General features: G+C 39.0%; 1 protein-coding gene across 1 annotated transcript; it reads left to right on the forward strand.

The window, feature by feature from the left end:
* The first annotated feature begins 520 nt into the window (after window positions 1-520).
* LOC141427340 (STAM-binding protein-like A) lies at window positions 521-13,139 on the forward strand. The gene is made up of 9 exons (XM_074086675.1): window positions 521-998; window positions 1,619-1,886; window positions 2,613-2,741; window positions 3,824-3,954; window positions 5,304-5,448; window positions 6,461-6,598; window positions 7,801-7,913; window positions 8,563-8,665; window positions 10,424-13,139. Exons 1-9 carry the CDS (start codon window positions 874-876, stop codon window positions 10,484-10,486), a joined length of 1,215 nt encoding a protein of 404 aa, XP_073942776.1. The 5' UTR covers window positions 521-873; the 3' UTR covers window positions 10,487-13,139.
* Window positions 13,140-13,978: the final 839 nt, after the last annotated feature.

Here is a 13,978-nt window from a genome sequence, read left to right on the forward strand (position 1 = left end):
AATGCGCTCCCGTGATTGCGTATACACCTAATACTTAATACGCCTTTTAGTAGTTTTACAAATATCGAACTATCGAATTCCACGTCACATTTTTTTTATTTATTCAAATTAACTCATAATATAGCGATCTATATCCCTTTTAATTTTCGTGCAATCTCTGCGCATGTATGTCGTGATAATATTATATTATAATTAATAAAAACAATTTTAAATGCACCCCACTTTCTTGTATTTTCGACACTTTTCGGCTAGCAACTGTTTGTTTTTAAAATTGCAAATTCGAAGTAGACTAGACAACAAGTACTATCACACCAAAACAAAGAATGTCATCAAAAGAAACTGGACCCTTTTGTGTTCATGCTAAAAGTGTTATTAGAACAAACGATAAGATAAGATAACTCGCTCCGCTCCTTTTTCCTGGAATTCATTTCATCGCGCAGGCGCAGGTGGCTAAGGCGAGTCGAGCGATCCCGGCGACTCGAAGTCCTGAAGTTCTCCGACGTTTACCGAATAATTCCGAGCGCGACGCGACGAGCGCACTTGTTTTCAAGTTTGCGGAACGTTGTCAGCCGCCGTACTCCTAAATACTCGTACGCTAAAAGAATAGCGGGCGGGAACGCGTACTCACGCGTCCAAGCCAAAACCTGTTCCAAAAACCTATTCCAGTAAATACGTCTCACATCTAGCACTGACAGACAATTTGACACTGACACATGCATGACATGTAAAATGATAAACACATTAAATAAGAATAGAATTACAATACAAAAAAGTGTCAACACTAAAAATCGCGATAGCAATTGATCTTCTGTATCAGTATTTATCATTATTGATCACCTTTTATCATTAAGTGTTTGTTTTATTCATCAAACAATGCAAAACGAGAAGCGGCCTAAACCGCATGTGGACTTAGCTTCATTGGAACCATCAGTGCGAGTGAAGCAGCTAGCGACCTACGGGGCCATGGTTGAGGTAGATCCTAACGTACCTCCTCGTAGGTAAGCCCATAATTGTATTATTTTTTAGTAGTAGTGGTAGTGCTAAAACAATCCTGTAATTTATATTTAATTTTAACTTAAAGGAACCTTGCAGCCTTGAGTATAATTAAACAGGCCTGATTTGACTCAGACATGACATTCTGATCATGTACCCACTGATTCATTAGGGAGAATAATATGTAAATGAATATGTTACTAGAGAAAAAAAAATCTTGCATCATGTCAGTCGTGTTATTATGACTCATAGGAAAGTTGCGGTGGATGTTTTGTATGATGGTTCTTTCTGTGTTTTAATTTCAGTACAATTTTAAATAATATGGATGCACATTTTTTTAAAACAGCTTACAACCTACAGCTTTTGTCACATTTTTAATTATAATGGCACCGAAATCTTGGTAAAGAGCTCTAGTTGTGCATAATTCAAATAAAAAGGTTTTATTAAATGCATTGTTTATAATTCGAAGTTCCCAATCCACACTGGGCCTGCGTGGGAACTATGGCCCAAGCCCTCTTGTTCTGAGAGGAGGTCTGTGCCCAGCACTGGGACGTATATAGGCTGGGATGATGATGATGATAATTCTAAAAGCACAGAAATTTATCAATCATATATAAATTTACAGGTATTATAGATCAGGTCTAGAAATGGTCAGAATGGCAAATGTTTACCTAGCAGAGGGCAGTCTCGAGAATGCATACATATTGTACATGAAATTCATGACACTGTTCTTGGAAAAAATGCGAAAGCATCCGGACTATGCCTCCGTCCCTGTGGATGTGAAAAGTGTCAATCAAGCTAAGCTGAAGGAGGTAATGCCTAAAGCAGAGAAACTGAAGCAGAAACTGATGGACCAGTTCACCAAAGAGCACAAGTTATACCATGAAAATGAGGTGTGTTGTGTATGCTACATGTATTAACTTAAGTTTAATCAGATAAAGATATAGGGGACCGGTGATGTATCTCTGTTGTAAAAAGTATAATGTTACCCTTTTAAGTCTTGAGTTTTTTACCATGCATAGTTCTACAAACCGAGCCAAGAATTCAAAGTTTTATGATTTTGGAAGGTTCTTATTTCATTGAAAAGTTTGTACTCCACCAAGTACAAATTACTGGCACGCGAGGTATCCCATCTTAGACCTCTAGGTTGGCAACGCGTCTGCAATACCCCTGGTGTTGCAGATGTTTATGGGCGGTGGTGATCTCTTACCATCAGGAGACCCACTTGCTCGTTTGCCATCCAGTCGAATAAAAAAAAAAAAAGTACATTTGGCTGTTATTCTTACAATTGATTTGTACTTTGTAAAGTACATGAGAACTAATGAGGTTACATTACACTTGGGAACTTCAACTAACTATATGTTCATAATTTTTTGTTTAATTGTCAAAAGAAAGTGTCCAATTTTTTTAAAATCCAACTGATGAACTAATCTATATAAATAAAAATGAATCGTGGAATGGCTGGACCGATTTAAGCGATTCAAGATCTTAAAAAAGAAAATTTAGAAAAATAACAACAGGGCGAAGCCAAGGGCAACAGCTAGTTATATATATTTTGGAATCTGGCCTGACAACAGTTTCAAATTCTGGAATCGTATTTTTTTTATGCAATACAACAGGTTAAGAGACGTATAGCTGCAGAGCAGAGAAGAAAGCAAGAACAGGAGGATGCCAAGTTAGCGGAGAGGCTCCAAGCTGATGAGGACAAGCAAGATCACCACCCAACCACACCACATCTGCGTGATACTGTATGTATTAAAAACAAGTTAGATTATCGGCTGGTTAGATCAATTTACCAAAATCATTAGCTATTAGCAAAATCTCCATTCACATTTTTCCCCAAATGCTTTTTTTCCCACTGTGGTTTTTTACTAAAGCGTCAACAGAAGACGCTCACATCGAGCTCCTACTTCTGTATTTGTACAAACATAACATAACCTAAACCTATCTGTTTTTCTGTGTCAATTGAAATTGGGAAAAACGCGATTGTGAAAAAAAACGTTGGTAAAAAAAAACTATTGGGATTCTCTGCCTTTTCTCAACTCACGTTTCCCAAATGTTTCATTTGGCAACACAGGACTATATTTTTTTCGGAACTTTCATAAAATAGACCTAAAAACTGTGTTCTATAAAAGCATAAGAAAATACACTGAGAAAAATTTTTGGTTTCAGAGATAGTGAGGGTTTTTCGACAGCCGAAATATCTAATCACAAGCGTAACAGAAACGTCAAACGGACATCACGATACCAACGCCATCTAGCGATATTTCGCCTGTCGAAAAACCCTCATTGAGAGTTGGGAAATGAAACATTGAAAAACCCTCATTGAGAGTTGGGAAGCGTTAACCGACGGTTAAATGTGATGCCATTTCCGTCTATTCGAACAATACAAATAGAGACGGCATCACACCTAACCGCCAGTTAACACTAATTAGGGCTGCCATCCGTCCAGGTTTCCCCGGATTTGTCCTAGTTTATAGGGCGTCCGGGGAGCGTCCGGGCGGGGTTTCATTTGTAGTCCGGGTTTAAAAATATTTTTAATTTTTAGACCAATGCAATTAGAATTTTTTGAAGAATTAATTTCCAGCAAGCTGTAAATCGTTTTATAAGGATCTTATTTTATTGGCCTATATTTTATTATACCTACTGATCAAGTTTAACAAAAACCTAAGCCTTTTGACATGTCCGGGTTTCGGGCTCCAAAATCCGGGTTTTTCATGCGTCTTGTCCTGGTAGCCAAATTTCAGAGATGGCAGCCCTAACACTAATCAATGGATGGTGAAACAGCCCCTCAGTGTTGTACTGGATATAATAGGTAGAATGTGTGCAGGATCAGTGGGCGTCGACGCCGAGCGCGCCGCCGGTGGACGGCGTGCTGTACCCCGACGACTTCGCGAGCGAGCCGCCGCGCGCGCCGCCGCACCACTACCAGCCCGCGCCGCCGCTCATACCGCCCGCACAGTCAGTGCTCTCACTGTTTATATTGTGAACCTTAATGCCCCATTCCACACGGGGCAAGATTCCTAAGGGTATTCCAGATGTCCAGTTATCTACTTACCAAATTTCATTCAAATTCGTCCAGCCGTTCATACCCACTCACAAACTTTCGCATTTATTTATTTCGCGTAGAATTCGTTTATCGCTATCCCGCGGGAACTATACAATTTTCAGGGGTAAAAACTATCCTATGTTCTTTCCCGGGACTCAAACTGTCTGTATACCGAATTTCATCTATATCGGTTCCTTCAGCGTTTTAAACTTGATAAGGTAACAAACAAACAAGCAGACTTACAATGTTTCGCATTTATTTATAATATTAGCGGGATAGTGGGAAGTCGTGTGGAACTGTGGACGGATGACCAGCGCCCAATTGCATAACAAATTACAAGGAAATATTAGTAAATGTCAATACAAAATGGCTAATACCATTAGCTTGTAATTTGTTATGCAATTGGGCCTCGGTTAAAGTCGCAGGTTCACGGTGGATGCAAGCGGCTTCCAACCGAGCCAACTGGAGGTCTTTAGGGGAGGCCTATGTCCAGCAGTGGACATCCTACGGCTGATATGATGATGATGATGATAAGTGGGAAGCAGGATTTACTGTTTTCTAATAGACATGCCAAATAATGGCTTGATTATTTGCATCTCTCCTGTTCGGAAAGTTTAATTTTAATGGGTAGATTGCCGGGTGGAAAATTGCGTTTTCATCTCTAGGGTGGAAAGTATTATTCTTTTTAATTTTTCGATTAGCCACGGCGTCAACAATGACACTTTTTTTTCATGTTTTGGCATGGTCATCTAGATGCGCGTCATGACCAAGGAGCTTATATACAACACTGGAGGTTGAACGCCGAACATCCGTTTGAAACAAGAAATTTGATCTTTATTACGTCACGAACATATTCCATCTCTTTCTTTAGTTAGGTTAAGAAAGAGATTGAAGTCATTCGTGAAATGTGAAAGAAAGAGATGGAATATATAAATAAGTAATAAAGGTCAAACTTTTTTGTTCGGCGTTCAACCTCCAGTTGTGTATATATTGCGTGGCAAGTGGCCGAAAAGGTACCGTTGGAGGTTGGATATAAGTAAATTCAATTTATAATTATTCTATTTTTTTTGTAGTATTTTACTTTCCTCACAGTCGAAATTAAAATTAGAGTGTCTAACTCGGGTGAAATTACCCATTTCCCCTCGAACTATTGGTGCTCTCACTTCGTTCGAGCGCCAGAAATATCTCGGGTGAAATGGGTCACTTTCCACCCTTGGTTATCAATCTACTATTAACCTTGTGGTTATTTTTTCCGGGACAGCGGGTCCTCGTATTCAGGCGGTTTGTCGGGCGGGCGGCTGCGGCCCGTGCTGGTGCCGGCGGCGCTGCCGGCGCGCTTCACGCGGCTCGCGGCGCCCAACACGGCGCGCGACGTCGAGACCTGCGGCGTGCTCGCCGGCGTGCTGGTAACGACCCAACACTGGCGACCTAGTCTAACGCACTCGGAATCACAATCGTTTTCAACGCTTATTTCTGTCACACGGTGTACAATGAGTTAATACGGTATTTGACAACTCCTGAATTTGCCATATCTTAATATTATTATGGAAATATAGATATACAGACAGTGTTTAGCGAAGAGAAAACTTAAATCGGTTAAAAATTGGATTTATAGTGAATTAAAAAAAAATCTATATACCTGTCTCTTCCTCAAACGCTTTTCTCTATGCAGAAAGTATGGCGGTACTGGCGTGTGACGTCACATGCCAGTATGTCTTTCTCTGTCTAATCTTGAATTTAAAACCCTCATAACTTTGTTATTTGTAAAGGTAGCTTAAAAATTGTTTCTTTATTCGATAACAGGCATTGTGTAGTTTTAATTTATAAAACATATACGAAATAGTCAAATACCGTATTCATGAGCCACCAACGAACATTCTTAATTAACATAACATTAATTAAGGAAAATCGTTATCACTTTTCCTTTGATAAGGTTCCATGGTGGCTCATGAATTAGTCCTTGACCGTACAAATAAAAGAGATGGTGAATGTCACGAGCGCTCGGGCGTTATGCCGCCTCCACACTGCTCGCGAAATGAGGGTTAAAAGACAGGCGAAATATCGCTAGATGGCGTTAGTATTGAGGCTTTTTTGACGTTACGGTCTTCCTTGCAATTGACTCATTTACTTATCAGCCAATTGCAAGCAAGACCGTAACGTCAAAAAAACCTTGCGATACTAACGCCATCTAGCGATATCGCCTGTCTTTTATTTAGCCCTCATTGAACTGGGTTAGGCGAATACGATAGTGTGGAGAGGCACTTCGTCCAACTCGATCTGTACTTCGGTCATTTCCCCGAGTAGGTACTTGGTCGAGGAACTTCGCGGGTAGTCTGGAGGAGGCATCAGACAATACGGCCACAGGTCGCGGTTTTAGTGAATGCGAGTACATACGTAGCCTTTTGTGACCGCTTGCAGGAGCGAGACCAGTTGAAAGTCACGCACGTGATCATCCCGCAGCAGACGGGTACCCCCGACTCCTGCAGCACCAACAACGAGGAGGATATCTTCCTCTACCAGGACCAACACAACCTGATCACCCTCGGATGGATACACGTAACTAACTTTTTTACTAGTTGGATGGCCCAATAAGCAGGGCCGGTTTAACCATTAGGCAGAATAGGCAGCTGCCTAGGGGCCCCGCTTCTATACTTCGTTTTTTTAGCATTATAAAAAGGGTAAACAATCTTTTTCTTAAAAAATGAAAATAAAAAAGCAGTAACTATTACTTATGATACCAAAAGCACGTAAATGATCATATGCCATTGCTAATTGTTACATATTTGCTGTGACTTATTTTTCAACGACGTCAAGATCGCTTACTTATTTTTAATGCTAAAAAACGAAGTATAATAGAGACAGAAGATATTTAAGATGTTTCATAGAGTAAAATTTAATTGTAAAATATGCATCCTTTCGACGTATGCTGTCAATTTATTTGATTGAACTTGAAAAGAGAAGAGCTGATGATCTTCAAATGGCTGAAAAGGAGCCCAAGATTTGGTTATACTCCGGCCCTGCCAATAAGAGTGCACTATTTAAATTTCGTGTTACACGTAACTATTGTTTTTCACGTGTAAGTAGCAACACTGAAATTAAACAGCGTGTTAGGTTCAACTATGACCAAAACAATGACCAGAATCGAGTTCTATGCATTCAATCCTTCGCTATTTTAATTTTCGAAATTTCAAATTTGTTTTTTTGAAGGTTGTTATTTTGTGTTTCGATATTAACATATCGATCATTCCGTTGATATAAGTTCGGTTGTAGATATTTTGAACTTTCTATATATTAGCCATTTGATGTTTCGGTTTAGGAATTCCAGACTTCGATAAAATGATATTAATTTTCGATATTTTGACCATCGACTTTTTAACTTTAGATATATTAAATTTCGATATTCAAATACGTGCCCAGTTTCGTTATACCTCAATGTTCAACATATACCTCGATGAGTTAAAAAATATACCTCGTTGAGTTTCTTGCCGAATTCTTCTCAACAGAGGAACCGGTGGTACTTAGTTTTTTTTTTGACATTCATAAGTGCTTGTTATAGCCTAAATTGAATAAAGATATTTTGACTTTGGGCACTTATTTGAATTGAAAATTGAAAAAACAATACCAATTGACGTTGCTTTGTTTACATTTAGTTTAATACATTATCCAAACCAAGTGTAGATCGGTGTTCAAAAAAATATTTGAATAAATATACAATGAATCACTCCAGTCCCTTATTACATGTTTGTTGTGGATCACAGACGCATCCGACGCAGACGGCGTTCCTGTCCTCTGTGGATCTCCACACACAGTGCTCCTACCAGCTCATGATGCCCGAGGCTATCGCAATCGTCTCCGCGCCTAAGTACAACGAGTAAGTTCCAATACTCCCACTTTCACACACCAGTAAATTTCTTAGCATTTGTGTGCAGTTTTTCACTCACACGTTCTTATCCTTCACCGTGTAAGGACACAGGATTGCTTAGCTTGCGATATGGCTAACACGCGCTAGCCATCCGGTCTGTAGACTACTGAGTCTCTCGCTCGCCACCGCAAACTAACATTTACGAGTACTTGATAACAAATGGAGTCAAGTTACAAGACTGTTTATCATTTGGAGTAACCCTAAAGAACCAGCAGAATAATTTTGCAGGTGGTAGGACCTTGTGCAAGGTCCGCCCGGATTACTACCACCATCTTGCTCGCTAATCCTGCCGTGAAGCAGCAGTGCTTGCACTGTTGTGTTTCGGCGTGGAGAGTAAGACAGCCGGTGAAATTACTGGTACTTGAGGACTGAGGTATCCCATCTTGGGTCTCTAGGTTGGCGACGCATCTGCAATACCCCTGGTGTTGCAGATGTTTATGGGCGGTGGTGATCTCTTACCACCAGGAGACTCATTTGCTCGTTTGCCATCCAGTCGAATAAAAAAAAAGAATTAGACTATCCTAAGACCGTAAAGGTTAAGGTAATGTTCAAATGTAATTTTGAAAAAAAAAATGGTTATTATTATAAATTGTTCCAGGACTGGGTACTTCGCGCTGACTCCCGATTACGGCATGCAGTACATCACGAACTGTCGGCAGAGTGGCTTCCATCCCCATCCGAACGATCCGCCGCTCTTCTATGTAAGTTTTTTTTGGGTTATGTCACCTTAAGGGTCTGGCTACACACTCAATCATACTTGCACAAATTCCAATTTGCACAAGCAAGCATTTGCGTTAAGACGGTAAATGGGTATATCGCTCAAATGGCTAAGTACTGGACGCAATTCAGTTTTTGCTCCAATTATTGCACAAGCCGTTTGCGCATGCAAGTCGCTGCGTGTAGCCGGGCATTAAGGGCCAAAGGAACTTCCTTTTATTTACTTGATTTTAGTTTTTAAATTCTACGTAAGTTATACAAAAGCCAACAGCTAAGGGTTTAGGGTCTACCCATACGCGAAATCAACTTTAGCCGATCAAAAATCGCTTTATGTCCACCCACGCAATGAGGGCGAAAAACGTCTTTTTGCTCTTATTTTCCCGCGATTCCGCTGCAGTTGGTGTGAAGAGACCCATAGTTTTTTCAATTGTAATAAAGTTGAATATGAACTGTCATTACAGCCGTATCTTTTTGCATTCGGTAGTCTATTTTTTAACGAAGACTACTTGATTCGGTGAAAGAATCGATAATCAGTAAACAGTTATATTTTTCCTCAAAACAAGGTACAATTCGATAAGGTAAACGTCTAAGTGTTCGACACGCTAATGTCCAATAGACTACATCCTACTGTTATCTCTATTGCTAATGACATAAGATTGAAGATGCCTACTATTAGGACAGCGACGAGCACTCGTACGTTTACTTTAGGTGACCTAAAATCTTAATTTAAAAAGCTAAATGTTTTGTCAAATGCCAAATACTTACCCGATTGGATTTCTTTCAAATTAAATGGTAGATAAAACCGCAGAATACTGCTATTCTCGTTTAACTCTATAGCCGAGTTTAGACTTGCAAGAAAAATTGTGCAAGTTGCATTACATTGCGGTGCTCGATTGACCACTACAAACTTGTTGGCTTTACGGCCTCGCAATGTAATGCAACTTGCACGATTTTTCTTGCAAGTCTACGAGTAAACCGGGCTTATGCCCGTACCCAATCACGTCGCTTACAGCGAAGATTGATATCGATAATCGATAATCCTTACTAATATTATAAATGAGAAAGTAACTCTGTATGTCTGTTATCTCTTCACGCTTTAAACGCTGAATCGGTTTAGATGAAATTTATCATGGAGATAGTTTGAGACACTGGGAAGGACATATATGATGTCTTTCACCCGGGAAGTCAACCCACTGTCATTTTGCAATACAATGTCAACTGTAAAAATACTTTTCTAAGGGTTGATAATGTATTGCAGAATTAGTCAGGGTTAGCACACTACTGGTTAACAGCATCCAAATATGCTAATGTTATGTATATTTTTTTTAACCTCTTGGCGGGCTTGTTCCGTCTAGAGTTAACTGTATAAATTATTGAGTTAACTGCTAACCCAGTATTAATTAGTGCACTAGTTTAACCATTTAATTTTAACTCTAGACTGTATGTAGCTTAAGATGCAGTCCTGCACCAATGCTGAAATTTAAAAAAGAAAATATTTTTTTCTCGTTAACATTCTTTTGACTGCGTGCCCACCAGAAGTGTGCGTGGATGTTTTGCGGGGAATGTGTTTTTCTAAACCAATAGAAACGCTCAATTTGCCTATCCTATCCGCTCAGCTGTTTCCACTAGAGCTGTGCTGTGCGAGAATAGGTAAATGAATCGTTTCTATTGATTCATAAAAACGCAGGTGGAAACGCAGCCTTATGACTATTTGTTAAATTTAATACTGCGTTATATTCCAGACTGTCGACCACATCCGCATCGACAACTCTGCGCCAGTGGAAATGGTGGACCTCAGGAGATGAACGCACCTAAAGGCTTAAGCTTTACTCTTTATACTAAAGAACAACACTATTTTATTTATAATTATTTTTAATGCTATCGAGCTAAAGCCCAGTTCACACATTCAACAAAAATCGTTTTAGTTTTTAATTGCAGGTCTCGGTAGAGTTTAAGACTCGTTAGCTTTGCGCCCCCGTAATGTATGGCACGGTTATTCTAGTATGTGTAAACTGGTCTTAAGAATGTACTCAGTTGTTCTCTATCAAGCGAGACCGTTGGAATGTAGCCGCTGAATGCATAAATGCCTTAGAAGCTCTGCCTTATTTTAGGCAAAATATATTTCTGAACATGAAACTACCGTGAGACTCACTCATATTAAATGATAAACGGATAACTCACGTCTTAAACCGAGTTTAGCTCGACATGTTTCGGGCTATTTCGTAGCCCTTCTTCTCAGGAGCACGCGACTCGCCGGCAACACGTGGCGCGTAGTGAGCTAAACTCGATTTAAGACGTGAGTTATCCGTTTCAATATCATTTAATAAAATATATTTCTGTCACATGTTGAGAGAAAGCAGACGTCAACAATATTTTATTTAAATCAGGTTCTTGTCAATCAGTGCATCCTCTTCCTACTAAGTAAGTAAGAAAAGGACACCTTGACCGATAAAGCGAACCAATCAATACACTATCTATATCATTCATATGTGGTACACCAGTGATAATAATTCGAAAAGTTCTAGAAATCAAGCTAACTGCAGGGCTACTACGAAACTCGAATTTCGTGTCGTGCGGTCCCTCTGACACTTATACTATTTAATACGAGAGCGAGAGGGACGGTACGATACGAACTTCGAGTTTCGCGTTTCGTAGTAGCCCTGCTGGACAAACAACACGACGTGTAATATTTAGTTAGATCCGAGGTTTTTTTTATAATAATTATATATAGCAATAATATTAATTCATGTCAATTACCTGCACGCGGTGATATGCAAGACACCACGCTACGCAGTAACATTAACGCTTTTCTGCAGCTTTGCCTACAAAATGAAAATAAATGAGTTGATACATATCTAACTCGCCCAAATTTTAAAACGATTGAGCTATATCCAGCTGTCCACCCTTTGTTCGCACTACGAACTACTGAAAAAAAAACCTGTAGTTAGTGCGAATAACAAACGTGAAGTGCGCCTACTGGGGATAGCCCAAAAAATTGTTACCGTATTTTGAGCTTGATGTGTTACGCGAGATAACACACGTTACGATACCTACCAATTACTATGGCTGATATGCGTTCGTTGACACAAATGAAGACGCCATTTTGTTGGTAACTACCACGTTTTTGACGGCTTAGCGTGATTTAAATATATTATTTTTTAGTTTCACGGCCGTCGGTTTTCTAAGTATATTATTATATTTGAGAAAGGACATTTGTGCAATATAAATCTATTCTCTTGATGGGGAGATTATTTACTTGTGATCAATATGTATAGATAAGCCTGAAGACTGAAGCTTAAAAACGACTAAAAATATTTTTGTTTGTAATTGTCATTATAACTCAGTGTGAGAGCTCCAGTGAGATGTTTCAGAATTAGAGATATTTTTTTATAATTGCTGCTGGCTCGAATTTCTTTGATAGTTATCAATAAGTACAATTAATAAAAACTTTAAGAAATTAAAGAACTGGGCTCGGTCCAGTACTTTTATTTTAGTAATAGCTTTGGAGTAATCTGTCTTTGATTCCGAGCTACAAGCTATCGGTTTTCAAGATTCCTACTATTTCATATTTGTTATTGTATTAAAGCTTATGTTGCCATACCTGTTGTAGATAGCATTATTATAAAAGTAATCTTTAATTCTGAGAGAAATAGCAGACGGGCGCAGACAGCTAAATGGATAGCTACATGTTATTAAATCAATGTTGCATTTTTGTTAATAGCACTGAGTGTATTAACTTAGAATTATTTTTGTTATTTTGTTAACATCACGATATTGCTTCATGCTGTAGCACACTTTTTAGAGCAATTACGTTGCTTTCCTTTTTCGGCTAGACAGTAGCGAGCAAAAGAGCGTTAGCACATTATCCAATCCGATATAAGTGTCCGACAATATCAAAGCAAGTAATATGTATGAATTATATAGCTGCCGTTCAGTGTCCGATCCGATATCATCAAATATTGGATCCGATATAATTCATACGTTTTATTTGTGCCGATGTCGTATGGACTCTCCGCATTATCGAATGGGTTAATGTGATTAGGTACGCTAATGCTATAAGTATCAAAGTCAGCGCGAATATGGGTTACATGTTAGGTAATGTACCTATCAATTTGTTAATTTTCGCGTGATTCCATCGCGTCAGTATATGACAATATCTTATTGCTACTGTATCGCCTCGAAAAGTCGTTGTGTGCCGTCACTTATGTATATATTTAATGATTTTTACGCGATGTGATTGTTATAAGCATTAACTTGACATGACTTGACAACTATTTGAATATTAACTCGCATCTTTTCACTATGAACGCCATACTATTATGCTCGTGCGGGTTTATTGTGAGAAGATTTTTACCGTTTTGGTTTATATACAAATAGTTGTGCTATTATAGATTGATATAGACGACTGAATGTGTGATATAAATCATGGACCAAGTGAATAAAAGTGCTATCAATTGATGTATTTTTTATTTATTACACACCTAAATTATGAATAACGCTTGTGTAACAGTGTACGGGTGACACTTCGTTACCGGCCCGGATAATACCGACATGGAAATACCTGCCCTGTTTTTCGTGTAAACTGACATGAGCTTCTACTTGTATGGGTGTGTGAACGAAAAACGTTCGGTATTTCCATGTCGGTATTATCCAGGCCGATAAAGAGTGTCACCCGCAGTGTACAATAAATAAGATAATTTTTACCTGTAATTTATCAGGGCCTATGCTCCGGTGCAAAAGGAAATTGAGGCCGTAAATTGTTACAGGTTTTATGCAGTAAAATACTAAAGTATCGGTATTATAAATACTTATGCAGGCACGCACGCAGGCAGGGCACAGAAAAGTAAAGCTACTTACTCAATAAAATACATATTTGGGCAACAAAACAAAGTCGATAAAGAATTCGAAGAAGAAAGGTTTATTGAAAATACAAACTGAAATATAGATGCACAGAAAAACAAGACCAACACTGGGAATCGAATCTACACCAACACCAACCACAGTGTGTCCACCAACAGTGGCGTAGCGGTATAGCACGCGGAACGGAATACCGAGGACCTGGGTTCGATTCCCAGTGTTGGTCTTATTTTTCTGGTTTTTCTGTGCATCTATATTTCAGTTTGTATTTTCAATTTAGGTTTTACGGGATGACCGTAAAAGTAAAAATTTGGAATTGAAATAAAAAATACAAAAAGATTCCAAAACAATCTTAGAAAGGTTTATCACATTATCAAAGTTAGGTGGGAGACATTTTCGGTTTCGAGTTCGGTTTGAGCTTTGCTGACTATGCTAGTGAA

Source organism: Choristoneura fumiferana, chromosome 4, assembly GCF_025370935.1.
Source record: "Choristoneura fumiferana chromosome 4, NRCan_CFum_1, whole genome shotgun sequence".
In the NCBI taxonomy this organism is placed as follows: Eukaryota; Metazoa; Arthropoda; class Insecta; order Lepidoptera; family Tortricidae; genus Choristoneura; species Choristoneura fumiferana.

Excerpts from the sequence above, each read along its gene's own strand:
- LOC141427340 (XM_074086675.1), top strand. The coding sequence starts at position 874 with ATGCAAAACGAGAAGCGGCCTAAACCGCATGTGGACTTAGCTTCATTG. Across the intron at positions 1,887-2,612 it reads AGTTATACCATGAAAATGAG|GTTAAGAGACGTATAGCTGC; the intron begins GTGTGTTGTGTA and ends GCAATACAACAG. Across the intron at positions 2,742-3,823 it reads CACCACATCTGCGTGATACT|GATCAGTGGGCGTCGACGCC; the intron begins GTATGTATTAAA and ends GAATGTGTGCAG.